The sequence below is a fragment of the Vicugna pacos genome, chromosome 1 (assembly GCF_048564905.1).
Source record: "Vicugna pacos chromosome 1, VicPac4, whole genome shotgun sequence".
Classification (NCBI taxonomy): domain Eukaryota; kingdom Metazoa; phylum Chordata; class Mammalia; order Artiodactyla; family Camelidae; genus Vicugna; species Vicugna pacos.
Window position 1 is genome coordinate 5,291,008 of NC_132987.1, and position 17,380 is coordinate 5,308,387.

At 42.6% G+C, this 17,380-nt stretch overlaps 1 protein-coding gene across 2 annotated transcripts in view; it reads right to left on the reverse strand.

Annotated features, from left to right (window-relative positions):
• The window catches only part of TBC1D5 (TBC1 domain family member 5), a 497,763-nt gene that overhangs the window by 67,434 nt on the left and 412,949 nt on the right, over nt 1–17,380 (reverse strand). For both annotated transcript variants that reach the window (XM_072946459.1, XM_072946400.1), the window contains exon 18: nt 1,284–1,579. In XM_072946459.1, coding sequence (XP_072802560.1) covers nt 1,284–1,579 — 296 coding nt within the window. The remainder of the gene's footprint in view (nt 1–1,283; nt 1,580–17,380) is intronic.

Genomic DNA, 17,380 nt, shown 5'->3' on the forward strand with positions numbered 1-17,380 from the left:
TAAAGCAAAGAGTCTTATGTAAGGCAAACTGAGTATTCTCACAGAAATTTAAACGCTAATTACATGAGGTCAAATGCCTCCCAGAGGGAACAGTAGATAAGACGATGCAAATAACAGAAGAACACACTCATCGTTTTCCATCACTGGGGAAGAGAGTCCATCTAACTTAAGTTTGCCAGTTTAAATGCCAATAATTTAAAGCTTTTAATAATTTTGGATACAACCTTCTTAAGCAGAGTACATGGAACAGGGGTCAAGGTCTTCTTACTGACTCAGTTTTACTACTGTTATTGTCAACACCAGGAACTGAACACTGCTGGGATGCCGGGACCCCTCTAAGACACGCAGGACGCCTGGGTCAGGATATTTGCCCTGATACTTCATGGCCATAGAGTCTATGCCTTGCAGGGTCTTAGGGTTGATTTTTGTAGATTTTCCGCCATCGTGTTACTGTTCTTGCTTCCACGGTATAGACAGAGTCCCACCCCTAAGAACAAATGTAGTTGTTTCTAACTGGCTATGAATAGGGGCACTTAATACAGATGTCTTTAAAAGTAAGTGGAAAAGAAGACAACAAGGTTCTGAGTATGAACCTCAAGGGCTGTCTTCTGAATAAAATACACGGGGAGGTGAAGCCCTGGAAAGGCGCTTCCCCAAGTCCCAGCAGCAAGGGAGCCGCCAACAGCAATCCAGCAGCAGCAACTGAGAGACAGGGAGGGACCGTCTCTGCTTCCTCAGCTCTGACGTCCTCAGCTTCCACCTCTTGGTGCAGGGACTCAGACACTTACTCGGGCTGCTTGAGATAGTCTGTTTGGCTTTTCCCCCCCTTGTCTAGTTGTATGTCTCAGAGGTCCCTGAAGGGTGACTATAAGCCTGATGACACACTTCCTCCAAACCAAGTGCAGGGATTTATGGGGTGGCTGGCAGAGCCCACGGCACCAGAACTTTCCCGGGACCAGCACGACCCAAAGTCCACAGGGATCACGGTCGACTGATCTCAAGTTCTGCGCTGTGATGGTCCACGCCACACTCTGTGGGCACAGCCAGGACTTGGAGGCAAGTATCCTAAGGCCTGAATGTTAAAAAAGAACCTTAACCAATTACCTTAAGAACCATATAGTATCTGATATTTCAACTGAAAAAGGATCGAAGATAACAGATTTTTAAAAATTTAGTTGTGCATTAACTTCTCTTCCTAGGGTGGTGACTCCTCAGAGGCAGGTGAGGAAACCTCAGGCTCACCGGGAACGCTTCCTCTGAACTTGCTAGCGGTCTTCCCTTACCTTTGTTCAGCTGCACTGGCATGCTTTCCGACTTCATCAGCCTCTGCTGCTGCTGCTGCTGCTGCTGCTGCTGCTGCTGCTGCTGCTGCTGCTGCTGCTGCTGCAAAGGGTGTCTGGGGGCCTCTGCCAAGGTCCTGGTGGGAACCATGGCAGGGGAAGGGCTGCTGCCGACGCCTCCGAGGACAGGGCCACCTGAGCTGCCTGGGGCCATTGCTGGAGAAATCAACTTTCTTCCAAAGTTAATCAGGCTATTAGAGACCTTGTTTATATTCAGGGGAGCACCTTTGGCACTGGTTCTGTTAAAAAAAAAAAAAAAGGTCAAGAGACATTATTTAAATTGGAGGACAACTCTCACATACTCTGTTGGTATAAAAATCTACCTTACGTGCTTTGCCAAAGGTCATTTGCTAGATCAGCTACATGAAGTGGGGCATGAAAACTTGAGTGACCGCAGAATAGCAAAATAACAAGATTCTTAAAGATGTGGTTTATGTACTACATATAAAAGTAAATTTAAAAAAGTTTCTTCTATATAACACAAGGAACTATATTCAATATCTTGCAATAAACTTTGGTGAAAAAGAATACGAAAATGAGTATATGTATGTATATGCATGCCTGGGATCTTGGGCTGTACATGAGAAACTGACACATTGTAACTGACTGTATATCAATTGAAAAAAAAAAAGATGTGGCTTATGGAAAACAGTCTTCCATTCATTCAGGGCTTATCAGTACCTGCACTATGACTGTCCCAAAAAGACACAGTTCCCCTCCCAGAGATTCCAGTCCAGCAGGCAATAACTATATGAATCGGATAATCACAGAAATAAATATATGACTAAAACCCGTGATGAGGGCTCTAAAGCAGAGGTACAGGGTTGGGAGCCTTGGGTACACACAGAGGGGTGCCTGGGAAACAAGGCTGAGTGGACTTCCCAGGGCCTGTGGGAACAAGGCCACATTTCATCTCATTTTTAAAGATAAGTGTGTCTGAGAGGCACGGAGTAAATTCACAGAAGTACATCAAGTGTCCAGTCCAAGAGAACTGCGTCTAGCCCCTCAGCCCTACTACCACCCGCATTCCGTACCCTCCTTCCCCACGCCCCTGCTTGACTTCTCTTGACAGCACTCTGTATCACCGGACATATTACAGATTTCACTTCTTTGGCTATTATTTGTCCATCTCCTCCAACCCCCAGTCGAATAAAAGCTTCAGGGAGACTAGGACTTAAGTCTCTGCTATACTGCCACTCCCCAGAACACAGTAATTGTTCTATAAACACCTGTTAAATGGCAGCTGAGCCTACCTGTAGTCTGAGTCTTCCCACCTATTACCAGGGAGGAAGAGTCCTCGCTCCCAGCCATGGCCAATCCCCCGGAGTGCTCTGGACCCCACCTGCTCTGACCTCTGGAGACCGTTGCTTGCGTGTCCTCTTCTCCTGCGTCCTCCTCTCCCGCACCCTCGTCTCCTGCGTCACCTGGAGACTGCTGCTCCCGCACCCTCCTCTCCACTTTCTCCTTCCTACTGGATCGCTCCCGCTAGCGTACCACTGTGGTGCGTGCGCGCATGCGTAGGTGCGCATCCACTTCTGAACCCTCATTCTTTTCTAGTGACCGTCCTACTTCTTAACCTACTCACAACGTGTTTTTTTTCAGACAAGTGTCTTCTCCACTCCCGCCCACCGAGGTCTGGCTGTGGCCTCGCTGCCATCGCTCTGAAACCATCCCCAGAGGTCACCAATGGCCTCACACTGCAGAGTCCAAGGTCCACCCCCGTTTCACTCCACCTCCCAGCGGCAGTGACACCCCTTCCCGCTCACACACCGCCTCTCTCAGCAACCGTGTCCTGCTGGCACCCGATGATGTAACTGGCAAATAGAGGACACCAAGTAAACGTTTGTTAAAATGAATGATTACTTACCCAGTGATTTGTAATCAAGTATCTCAGGGGTACTGTCTCAAAGACCTTTATGATTATAAATTATTTTAGTTGTAGAAGGTGGTCCAACTCTATGTCACTATCGAATTTGTGTTTTTTTACTGCCCAAATCCTTCCTAGAAGCTCACTTTCTCACATTTAGCTTCTTTTTGATAAAAATAGGAAACTGAAAATCAAGTTGGAGGGATCCGCTTGTTAGGATTTTAGTTAACTTGGATTTTTCCGTCATGTCTTTCCCTCAGCTCTACCTGGCAGCCCTGACACAGCCATTCTCCTGCTTTTCTATGACAGCTGTACCCTTGGCATTACCAGATCCAGCACTAAAACAGAACCAATCCATCCTTCTGTAATAAAAAGCAAAGAACACTGCTTCTTCCTTCTGTAATGTTTTCTCTAATGGTTCTAGCTACTATTATGGGTTGGGTGTTGGAGACTTACTGTGCTCAGGAGAGAGGACAAATCAAACTTAAAACCTGGAATTCAGCCTTACAGAAGGAAGAGCTCTTTACTTCTAATGCAATGAGATGTGAAAAAATCATTTTTCAAATGGTTCTTATTGCATCGTTTCATCTTTAAAGAACTGAGCTATTTAATGTCCTTCCCCAAATTATGGAAAATAACATCTCCTAACGGACAGAAGGACATAGAGTGATCTGCACCACTCACTTCCCATTGTCAGCTGCTTCGTAATGAGGGAGAGGCACTCTCATTGTACAGACAGCACAGCTTGGCAACAGAGGAGGCCCTCAATACATATGTATCGAGAACAGGCATGAATGACGTGTATGGAACTCATACATTCTGGACCAAGAAGGCCTTCACCTCCCACACTGCACTTAGCAGCTTGTCTGCATGCCCATCTCCTGGGAGCGACGGCAGAAGGAAGTTCTGTTTTGCTTATTTGCAAGTCAAGATTCATAATTCACAGATATGAAGAAGTTATAATGTTGTTACCCCCTTTTTTATAAACAAAAATGTACTAGTCAAATTCCCATATTGCCAGTTCTACAATTTATATGTCGATAAAAGCACTAAGAAACTGCCAGAGCATCATCAAGAGACGATGGTGAATGCATCTTCATTACCGCTAATAACCACGAAAAACAGAGAGCAAGCTCGCGCCAAGCAATTTTTCATCTGAATCGTTCTTCAAAAGGGGCTGAGCACTGTTTTCCTTTTTGGAACATTTTTTGTTTTTAACCAATTTCCCCCTCACCCACTACTCATAGCTTCCAGAAGAATATTTTATTATCAAAACAAATGTTGAAGGTGACTCCCTGTATTTTCAGACAGTAACACTTGTGAACCATGAACTTCTAAAGATAGCATGCAGTCCATCGTTTGTTTCATGACTTTTACGGCAGATAGGCTGATACAGATCTTAAACAGTAGCAGCAACACTCTTCACAAGACATCCCGAACAATCTGCAACAGTTATTGGCTATGATGTACGCTATTAAGTCACGTGTGCTAAATTAATGAAAAGTAATGCAGTTGTCAAGAGATCTGATGGACAGTGAGGGCTGGACTGGGTTAAAGATGGGGTGCAAAGTGTAAACAGTGTTAGAATGAATATTAGGAGGGTTCCGTAGTTAACAAGACATGAAATATTATCAAATCTAATGAGTAACTAATTCTGTGTAATCAGTCTTTCACTACTATAGTCTACCACATTCTATTGCTAAAAATAGTATGTATGTAGGAGGGACTGTTTTGAAATTGTGCCAAGAACTTACTATTGGCACAACCTTAGGTAGCAGATTAAGTCAGTAGCAACAGAGATATTTTTCTGAAGATCCATGAATCCTTCAAAAGGCCTGTACCAGAACCCAACCTGGCTTCACTGCTGGGCCCCTTTTGATCAGTTTCTGAAATTCTGAGAAAGGGTGAGTTGCCGGCTCTTACTACTGACTTATCTCCTACAGCCTGGCCTTCTAGCCCACACTCTGCTTGCTGAAAGACCGTCTAGGGTCTCCAATGCCTCCTAACGGCCAGGATCATGAGCTGTTCTCATTCAACTTCTAAAACCTCCCTAAAGCTTTTTAAAAAATGATCGCCTCTGTAAGAATTCTGCACAACCTTTCCTCTCCTGGTATACAAATCTCGATACCACCCTGGCTTACTTCCTTCCGACCTAGAGATTTCAGTTGTAAGTCTAATACTAGGTATCTACTATCTGTTTATTTCACTCCTTTGGCAATAAAATTTTGTTAGATGCTTGTTTTATATTTTTGTCGAGGAATGAGTTTCCAACTTATTTTTAATTATTTTCCTCTACAGTCGAACTTAAATTTGTCTTATTATTTCTTTTCTCGTGTTCCCAAAGGTTGACTGCTCGGTTCATTCATTTATTCATTTATCCATTTTCTCTTTTTCCCCATAAAAGCATTTAAAGCTACACATTTGCATCTGATTACAGCAACAGCACCAAGATTTCCCCCCATTTTTTCAGATAGTCTGTTGACTCAATTGTTATTTAGATATATTTAAAAATTTTAGATACTTGCATTTGTTTTGTTTATTACTCATTTTGTTTTATTAAATAAAAACAGAAATATCAGAAGAATAGAAATAGGGAAATATTCTGATTTTTCAAAATTATGGGAACCAAACTGGAAATCAGACTGGTTTACACAAATATTTTTACTAATTACTGGAAATGGCTGAGTTTATTACAAGTAGCCAGTATAGCTCACTAAAAAAAGTCATCCTAAGACAACTTTATTTCTTGTCTGAAGCACTGACATCTGTTAGATTTTATCCAGGTATGTCAGTGCCAGTGGATACAGCAGGGGACAATACATGCTTAGTTATAGCTGGACAATTGTGCCTCATGTGTACTGTGGAATGTTCTGGCCCCCACCTGGTGATATGTGTCTCAGACTTGCTTTGCACACTAGCTCACCAGTCTTTTTATTTAAGGTCATGATCTTCTATCACTGGGTTATGTAACTTGGAAGAGTTATTTAGCCGGCTCAGCTGTCTGGACCTACATTTCCTGATCTTTAAACCAAGGGGACTGAATTATATGATATTCTGTGTCTCTTTTAGATAGAAAATCCTACAATCTTGTGACTTGAAGAAAGAGAACATGTGCTTATCAAATTTGAGACCAAAGGCTGCAGAGACACCCAATATATTAGACAGAATGATCAAAATTTAAAACGCTCTCAACAGAGTACCATGAGAAATAATGAAACAGATAAAATTTAATGAAGATAATAAAAGCTTATGCACTTAGGTTAAAATGTTTTGCAACTGCACATTACGTATAGAATAGGGAGGCATGGATTAACATAAGTTTATATTAAAAATAAGTCAAATGCCTAAACAAAACTGTTTTGGAATGGTCTACAAGGCTAATCTGAGCCCACAATGATGATGCTGAAAGAAAATAAGATTCTTGGGCTGCATTAACACTAGACGAGTGAACTTGAGGTTTCCAGTCCAGCGTGTAAGAAGCTTGGAAGTCTCTACTCTGTCCTAAAAATAAGTCAAAAGCTGAACAAACACACAAACAGAATTGACAACTTTTTTTTTAGATCTGTAAGAAAAGTGAGGTCACAGGGCAAACTGCTGTCTCCAAGTTGGAGAGAGTTTCAGGTGAAGACAGAGACTCAGAGAATCAGGACTTACAGAGCAGAAACCCACCAGCAGAAACCCACAGGAACCAGAGCTGGGGTAGGGGACTGGACTGTACCTGATGAATCGCTAGAGGCTCAGTGTGGACAAACCTGAGTTCAAATCTCCAAGGGGACCCAGTCAGGGCGGGGGGATGAGGGGAGCCCAAACTTTTGTGAGGTTTACCTCCTGGAGCTCTACCAGGTTCTCATGGCAAGGGGAGAGGAAAAGCAACCATCTGAAATACAGCAGAGCATCTTCTTCTTAAAAGGTCTGCCTTCAGGAGAAATGTTTAACCAGGGTCTAACCTGCTGGGATTTTTTTCAGAGCCTAACTGACCTGGGGGAAGGGAAATACTCAACCCCAGCCCCCTCTGCCCCTCCTGTGGTACCCTAAGTCAGTGGGGGCGGGGCTGACAGGCATGTGTCAGGTCCACAGTCCAGAGGCACAGGCTCACTAAAGGACTGAGACCTTCTCACAGGACGACAGAATGCTCCCTCTCCCCTACACCTTATCACCATATTATTAAACGCCTGTTTTGGAGTTTCTTTTACCCAATACATCATTTCCAACTATCAAAAAAAAATTACAAGATACACTGAAAAAGCAAAAAAACCCCAAAAAACAAAAAACAAAAAAACCACAGTTTGGAGAGAGAGAGAGAGCAAGCATCAGAACCAGACTCAGATATAGCAGGGATGCTGGAAGTATCAGATGGGAATTTAAAACAATTATGATTAAAAAGCTAAGGACTCAGGGAGTGAGTGTAGCTCAGTGACAGAGTGCATGCCTAGCACGCATGAGGTCCTGGGTTCCATCCCCAGTACCTCCATTAAAGACAGACAAATAAAAATCTAATTACACCCCCCAAAAAATAAAATGCTAAGGATAAAGTAGACAGCATGCAAGAACTGACAGGAAATATAAGCAGAGAGGAGGAGATTCTAAGGAAAAGTAAAGACAGAGATAAAAAATACTGTAACATAAACAAAGAATGTCTTTGATGGGCTGAGTGAGGAAAGAATCTCTGAGGTGGAGGAGACTGCAACCAACAGAAACTCCCCAAACTGAAAAGCAAACAGAAAAAAGACAGTGAAAGCAGAAGAGAAGATCCGAGCACTGTGGGACAGCTATAAAAGGTGTAACACGCACAGGATGGGAGCAACAGGAGGAGAAGAAGGAGAGAAGGAATCAGAAGAAATATCTGAAACAATAATGACCATGAAGTTCCCCAAATTAATATCAGACATCAAATCAAAGATCCAGGAAGCTCAGAGAACACCAGGTACAGCAAATGCCCAAAAAGCTATCCTTAGTCATATCATTTTTAAATGACAGAAGATCACAGAAAAAGAAAAAAAAATTCTGAAAGAAATCAGAGGAAAAAGACACCATACCCACAGAGGAATAAAAATAAGGACCACATTCAAGTGCACCTCTGAAGCCAGGCGTGGAAGAAGAGAGTGCAGTGTTTAAAGTGTTGAGAGAAGAGCCCACCAACCTAGAGTTCTGTACCCTGTGAAATTATCCTGCAAAAGTAAATATGGTAACTATACATCGCATTTATTACCCTCTAGTAAATACGTACGTCCCTTCACAAGGAACATGTGCCTAGAAACACCAGATGAGTGCCTATGCTGCAGGAGGTAGCTGGACAATTACCGCAGACAGTTTCGGTGGTGCATCAATTTCTGGCAGAACTGAGTTTCGTGTTTGTAAAATGGAGCGGAACAGTGGGGGAGGAATGAGAATCACGACGGAAGAGGAATGGCTGAAGAGCAGGAAGCAAGTCCTCCAACACTGAGGGCCGCTGCGAGGGAAAGCAGGGCTTCTCTGCCGGGCTTTAAAAAATGAGCTGAGTTCCCAAAGTCACAGAACGTGACAGAAGACAGATTAAAAAGCTCTGACACAGGAAATCCTTTCCAGTGGTTTAACAGGCTCTATTTCAATTTGGAAGAGCTCCATTTTTGGAACCGCAGAAGCAGAGATTAGAAACTCATTTCCACACACGCAGGCTTCCCGGAAGCAGGGCGCGGCGAAAGCCCCTCCCCGGCTGGAGCGGGCTGTGACCCGCAGCGCCACCTGCCTTCCGGCATCGCGTCCACGACCCGCTAGGATGAAAGGACCAAGAAGAGGTCTAGGCCCTTGCGGGATGCGGACCAGACCCATCTCCAAACCCATCTCCAAACCCAGGGCCCTGCGCTGCCGCCCTGCCTCCTGACTGTCACCCTCAGTTTCTCTCTGTCCTTCCGGCCCCTCCTCCCTCCTCTACGGTCATCTTCCCTCCGAGACCCTTTTCCTCTAGTCTTCCCCCTTCCTTCTATCACGGTCTCCTTTTCTTGCCATCATTTTCTCATCTCATTCTACTTATACTTTTTTCCCATCATAAAAACAGAAGTTATTTTTAAATTATTTTCTTTAGTCCAAGGAATAGTTGGAAAAAGTAAAAATAAATATGTGACTTTGGTTTTTGGATAGAAACAGTATTCTCTCTGCATTTCTGTACTTTTCTCGCCTGTCGTTACTGACCTACCCTGAATGGATTCTGATTCATATTTACTTCTTTCATCCTTATATACATCTATCTTTTATTTGGAAATTTAAAAGAAAGCTGTCATGGTTGCAAAATAATACTTTTCAAGGTGATTCTAACACTTGGGCTAACGTTCATGATGAACTTCTACCCACAAATTCTCTAAGTCGAAGGTTTCCAATTCTATACAATGAATTGGTTTCCAACTTGCTTAATTCTTTACCTTCAAGTTGAATCTGTCTAATTCGATTCAGCGAAAGACACCTGTATCTAATTCCAATTTGCTTGCCATGTTGTGAGGTTTCTGTTATGTTAGAAAATCAACTCTCTCCGCATCTCAAGAAACTCAAGATTTTATAGGTCTTTATTAAAACTATGTGATAAAAGTTAGTTTGCTACTACTCATTCCTTAGGAATCTGACTTTCAAGTGAAACATGTTTCCTTTCAGCTATGAAGAATGTGATTATTTCGTAGGTGGCAGGTAAATTTTTGTTAATGTGACATGAAGCCAAAGGTTAGGGATAGAAAGTTGGCCCTTGTGGGGGGTGGATATAAGCTAGGCTGTGGGGCTTACCTAATTGGTTCTGAATACAACTTATAATATTTATTTAATATAATCAATAATAAGCAGTTACACATTAATCATGGTTGTATCAAACCATTAGATAAACTCCCTACACATTCCTATAGGAGTGAATAGTTACGTTCCAACCTCTAGAGTGGTAGTTTTTCACTAATTTATTTTCTGACCCAGTGTCACTGAGGGATATACATCTCTCCCATTGTAACTGTGCTTTGAGAAAGTTTCCGGTCTAATGGTAGAGGATATAATTCTGAGACGCCTACCCATTGGGGAGTTTTGCCCTCTTCATCCCTCCTCCTTTACTGTGAGAATCACTGTATATCTTCACAATTAAAAAAAAAATCACAAGCAGCTGTAGTTAAACATATATCACGAATCAACTGTTAAAGAGTTTTAAGGAAGGAGGTATAGGAGCCAATAAATATAAAGAAATGTGAGTCCAAGTAAAAAGGAAACGGTCACATTTAAAAAACTACAGTCACAGAAGGGAACAGGTGAGGTGCAGGAAAAAAAAGAGAGAAATTTATTTTCTCTCAATTAAAGAAAAAATCTACCAGACTGCTACACTAAAACCTATAAAACACTGCTGAGAAAATCTGACAAAGACCTACTAAATGAAGAGCCAGGCTGTGTTCATGGATTGGATAATTCAATAATATGCACGTATCAGTTCTTTCCAAATTGATCTATAGAGTCAGTGTAATGCCAACCCAAATCCCAATTACTTTTATAAAAATTGATGTGTTGATTCCAAAATTTATATGGAAACGCAAAGAACCTAGACTAGCCAGAAGAATGAAAAAGAATAAAGCCGGAGGGCTCAGAGCACTTAAAATCAAGATTTGCCAGAAAGCTACATAATTAAGCCAGGGTGGGACTAGAGAAGGGGCAGAATGTCCAGAAACAGATCCATATCTACATGGTTAATGGATTTTCAACCAAGGGTCCAATTTCATTCAACAGAGAAAGGACAGATTTTTAAACAAATAGTACTGAACTGCTGGATATCTCACAGGAAAAGATGGACTTTAATCCTTACCTCACTCCACACACAAACATTAATTTGAACTGGACCACAGGTGGAATACAATGCTAGAACACATAATTTTAGAAGAATACAGAATATCTTTGAGACTGTATAGTAAAGGGCTAACTCAGTGGGCCTGGGCTGCCCAAATCCTGCACCCTTCAAAGACGTTTAGGACTGGCCCTCAAGGGATGATGACTGGAGCTAACGTCTAACCCCTTGGAATGTCGTGCCTGATAAAAGTGCCTTTGTATACCTGGGACCTTGGGCCACACCAAACAGTCTACATGAACAATGGAATTGATGGTAAAGTCTGTTTTTGTAACCTGGGCCCCTGCCATACTGTATGGGTCTCACCTCTGAGGGGACTGGAGAAGGAGTAGTTAATGTCAGTCACATGGTTGCTCCATGCCTGCATGACCTCTAATAAAAAACGTTGGGGAACACCACATCTTGGGTGAGCGCCCCTGTTGTCATAGATGGTCCCTGGGAGATTTAAGCACTCCACTGGGAGAGGACAACTGGAAACTTGTACCTGGTTCCTCTTAAGACACCAATCTTTTCCCCTTTCCTAATGTAAGTCTGTATCCTCCTGCCGCAGTATACTGTAAACACGAGTGCGACAGCTCTTCTGAGCTCTGTGAGTGCTAGTGAATCATCAAAGCTGAGGATGGCCTGGAGGACCCTCAACAATGGAAACTAAGAAGAGTCTTAGAGAGATTTCTTAGATAGGAAAACAAAACCCACTAGCCATAAAAGAAAACACTGGTAAAATAAACTTCACTGAAATAAAAATCTGCTCATCAAAAGACATCATTAAGGCACGGTTAAGAAAATGAACAGACAAGCCACGCACTGGGAATAGGATCTGCAGTAAATACATCTGACAAAGACTTCGATCCAGAATATATAAAGAATTCTTACAGATCAAGAATAAAACAACTGACCCACCAAAAACAGGCATATACTTGGACAACTCACAAAAGAAGATACACAAATCACCAATATGCTATAAAAAGATGTAAAGTAAACCACAATGAGATACCACTTTCATACCAACTAGAATGGATAAAATCAAAAAGACTGACAATAGCAAATATTGGCAAGGATGGAGAGCAATTAGAATTCCCATATATTCCTCATGAGAGTGGAAAAAGGTACAATTACTTTGTAAAACTGCTTGTAGTTTCTTATAAAGTTACATATCCGTCCACCCTATAGAACAGTTTAATTTCTAAGTGTTACCCCAAAAGAAAGAGAAACATATATCTACCAATAACTACAATAACAAACAAAAACTTCAAAAACACCAGTACAAGAATGTTCATAGCAGTCACAGTCATAACAGCCTAAATCTGGAGACAACCCAGTGTCTATCAACAAGAGAAGAGATAAACACCTCGCAGTATATTCACATGATGGCGGACAACTCAGCACTCTACAGGAAGGAACCACTAATGTATGCGGCAATGTGCATGAATTGCAGAAGCATTGTGCTTAACGAGAGAGGCTAGACACAAAAGCGTACATATTGTATAGCTCTATTTATGGGAAGCTCAATAAAAGGCAAAACTAATATAAGGTAATAGAAATCAGAAAATGGTAGCCTTGGGATGGAGGGTTGGAACGGATTATAAAGGGACACGAGGGAACTCTCGGGTCAAAGAAACGTTAACTCCAGATGCATCGTTTTAGATGGTGGTTACACGGGTACACACAACTGTCAAAGCTCATCAGCCTCATCACTTAAGATCTCTGTATTGTCTACAAATTATACCTAATATTTTTTTAAAAGGAGAAAGATTCATCTGCACCAGATAGGAGATAGTGTTACCAATTTACCTAAATTGGTTAGGAGTGAAGAACTCTCTTTGCTACAGTGGGAAGAGCATTTCAGACACAGAAGTGTTTATTACAGCACCAACTCTTATCTGAGCAAGAAAATATCACAAAATTACATTTATATAGAAATCAGCATCCTTTGAAATTCTGATTAGCCAATTAACTACTAAGGGGCTATAACCATGGACTTCTTGGCTTCATGGCTTGGGGAATATTATTAGCATATTATTTCTTTACCATATTTTAGCAATAAAATACTTCTGAGTGAATACAATAAAGCCTAATTTAAACATTCTTGTTGACCACAGAAAATGGAAATTGGCCAGGAGAATTTTATAATGCCTTTTAGGTATTCAAAACAGTAGTTATTTATTGCATCATTAAACTAAGTATCACTGGATACTAGAGACAGTGCCAGGTACCGGGCGAGGCCCTGGAAAACAAAGACCCTCAGGTCCAGACCCTGACATCCATATAAGTTCTTCTCTAATTGAAGCTAACAAGCATTTGTTCATTTCACTACTGTCTGAATTTGTTCTCTGTGCCAGCTACTCAGCAAACAGCAATGAAACAGGCACATGCGGTCCCTGTTCCCACGAAGCCCAAATTCTAGCAAAGGATTACAAATGCTGGAAGAATCCTTGTACTTCTTGGGATCATGCACTTTCTAGAACATTCCTGTGAAGCTGGGCCCTGGGAGGAGCACTCTTAAGATCCTGATTCCAAGGAGAGGTGGAGAAATATTGGCTAGCAGGCATTCTTGGGGGTAAAAATGGATTGGATGCCATGACTCCCAGTCACACGGAGCCCAGATGGGGAATGTGGGAGACATCTTCAAAGGCCAGGGAGCCTTTCCTTATGGAAACATCCTTCCCTGGAGCCTGGCTTCCTCTTACATCCCATGCAGGAATCCTGACAAGGGGCCTTTCACAGAGGGCTTACCTCCCAGAATTCAAGTTCTGGAATCTTTCATTATTGGTATCAATTATGTCGTTCACACTAAGCTCTGATACGGGGCAGAGCAAAGCGGGAACATCAGCCCAGAGAAAGAATGCTACCGCTGATCGGGTGCGCGGCGGGTCAGGAGCCGAGTCGGGTGTCTTCCAATCTCCATCAAGGCTTCATTTAATCAGATGAAATATCTGACCTTGGTGACACGGAACTGCTTAAGCAAGTTAAAGGGCCTACTGCTGTGGAGCCTGTAAAACGGCGCCTCTGGAAAAAGGGATGTGTGATCTTGAGACACTACTGATGGCTCAGGTGTGATCATTTCCTCACCTCGGCAGAACAGGAAAAATTACACTTTTGGAGAAATTGTGTCATTTTCAAAACAGAAAATCCATGAATATCTTGGAACACAGAAGGTATGTGACTCTATTCTTAATATAAGAGATTGCAGTATTTAAAAACTACGAAATTCTGATCCATGACCACTCAACTGGGCATTTCAGCAGTCACAGACTCCTAATTAAATCAGATGGGTCTTTCTGAAGACTGGTCACAATTTAGATGTGCTTATTTTTTTATAGCAGCAATTTATGGTTATTTAAGGACAAAATTGGAACACGATTTGAGTGTTAAATTGTTGTTCTGAGCTCCAAAGCTGAACGACTAAGAAAATGTCAATTCCCATTTTTAAAAAGAAATTTGCAAGTAAGTAAGTAAAAATCAGAGCACAGTGCGTATTACCCACACACGTAATGGAAAATCTACCACTAAAATACCTAGGCACTTGCTTTTAAAGACTTAATTATAGCAATCCATGGTAAAGCAGAGGAGAGAAATCAGGCTTCTTGATTTCTCGAGATATTCTTATCCATGAAATCACATGTCATCTCTGCATCCTCATCCCTGATTTGGATAAGCAACACAAATAGAAGCCCACTGTCGGAGATGCAGCGAGTATGAGCTCGCTGCTTCCCAGGTGTCTGCCTGGCTCCTGTCTGCCCTCTACTTCCTGATCACTGCTGGGGGTTCCCCCAGGGGGATGTATTTTCCCTCTGGACCAGCCCCACTACCTGTCTTGCTACTCAGTGACAGCCCCACTGCATAACTCTTCAATAGCTTCTAAAGAGCTAAGCAAGTAGTTGTGAGGCTAATTTTATGGCTGAAGGGTCCAGCCTGGTAAAAGCATGGTAGGCATTCAATAGTGAAACGGGGACTTTACCAACAGTTTTGAAGCTACAATAGTTTTTTGATCACAGATAAAGCAGTGAATAATGTGGTGTTTATAAAGGCTCCATGTAATATTTGGCAGGATTATCTACCAAGCTTGCCTCAATTTACTCTCCCTCATTTGGCGACTAAGGGTATCCATGCACTTTTGCTAGCTTGTTCATTCATTCATTCATTCATTCTAAACCACTTTACTGAGGTATGATGGACGTACCACAGCTGTACATATTTCATGTGCACAACTTGATGGGTCTGGAGGTAAGCATACATCCATGAAACCATCACCGCGATCTACACCTTAAACCTACCCATCACCTCCGAAAGCCCCCTCCTGCTCTCTTTATTATTATTATTTTAATTTTTGTGATAAGAACACTTGACATAAGATCTACTCTCTTAGCAAATTTTAAGTACATAACAGTATTATTAACTATGGGCACAAGGCTATGGGGTAGGTCTCTAGGACTTACTCACCTGGCTTTTATTTTTAATTTGCTAAATGTGAAAGGTGAAAAATGGTACTTCGGAGGTGTTTTAATTTGCACTTCTTTGACTAATTATGAATGTGGACAGCTTTCTAAACGTCTATTTGCTGTTTGCAACCCTTCTTTCACTGAGTGCCTACTACACTCCAGGCACTATTTCAGGTGCTGAGGATACAACAGTTAACAAGACGAATGTGTAGAGTTGACATTTCAATGCAAGTAACAAACAATAAAAACATGCAAATAATTGAATAAAGTTTTTTAAAAAGCTAAAACTACCATTTCAGGCAGTAAGAAGTGGTATGAAAAAACCAAAAACAGTAACAAAGCAAAGCGAAGGGACAGAGTAAAGTGGCCCACTCTCTCAGCGAGGGCAGCAGAGGGAGGTTCCAGGAAGAGATGATCTTTGAAAGTAGACTTAAGAGGTGTGTCACGCGGATTCGTGGGGAAGAAGCTGGCACAGGGAAAAGCAGGCTCAGCGCTCCCGGTGTGGGACGGTGCGCGCGCCTGAGGACTCGTGAGCAGGCCAGCGTGGCGGGAGTCCAGCGGACCAGAGAGGAGAGCGGTGGGAGCAGACAGAGTTGGAGAGGCGGGGACTGGGTCACGTAGGGCCTGCCCTGCAGCCCCAGATTTCCTGGGAAGTCACTGAAGGGCCCTGAGCAGTAGTGATGTGATGAGGACTTGCATCAATCCGGCTGCTGGGTGGAAAGGGCGTGTGAGGAGGCACGGGGCAGACAGGGGACTGTGGGTGTGAGGTGACCCAGGACCCGGAGGCTCAGGCTGGGCGGTGCAGAGAGAGGAGGAAAGAGACTTACTTCCGTACACAGTCTGGACAGGATGTGCTGATGGACCCGACGTGTGATGTGATGGGGAAAGAGGAATCAAGGGCGATTCTAAGGCTGAGTTAGCTGGGTCATGACATGCTCTGTGATGGAGACACATGGGGGAATGACAGAGTGTGGAGGTGGGAACGTTCAAGTCTGGAGGTCCGGGGAAGAGGTCAGACTGAAGGTACAAATGATGCCCCTTCAGTCACAAGGGAACTGAGAGCCGAGAACCCGGCGGAGACCCTCTAAGAACTGCGCAAGCTCTTAGACAGCAATGAGTTATTGTCAGGCACTTCTACTACAAACATTTCCCTACTTTTCTGTTTGCTTTTTGATTTGGTTTATTCCTGACATATCTGCTTAAAATCCCCCGGCCCTTCCCTTTGTGATAGTTCCTGTTACTTTTAAGGTCAAAAAGTTAGTGCCTAGAAGTCAGATAGACACTTGTGTCTTATTTCTAGGTTTGCTTGTTTGAGTGAACTTTGATCAACTCAGAATTTATTCTGGTGTTTGTTACAGTTACAAGTGTTTATCTTCTCAAAAGATTTGTCAAGTTTCACAGCACTATCTACGAACCCACCCGCCTGTGATGTCTTCACATCCTACACTTCATTTGGTTCCGTTTCAGTTTTAAGCTTTAAAATTGCAACAGTGACGGACGATGGGAACCCTTCCTTCCAACCGTCACAATGACACTGTGTAGAAGAATCTCGATGTGCTTACAAGGAAACACATAAAACAGAACCAGCATTTTTGAGAAGAAAAATGCAGGGACAGAAAGCTAATCGGAAGAAAGATAAAATGTGAAGGAGAGAAAGCAAAGGGTACAGTCTATTTCCTTTTTTGAAAAAAAACAGTAGGTGTTGAAAAATGTAAAAAGATAAATAATCTTGCGCACATACAACAAATATTTATGGAGTAACTGCCCCACACTAGCCAGCACTATTCCAGGTGCCCTTAATGGTGAGTTAGACAAGGACCTGCCCTCAGGCGCTTACACTTGAGGGGGGAAGTTGGGCAGAGAGAGGAAGTGGACGCTTGGGGGAGTACTGAATGCTATG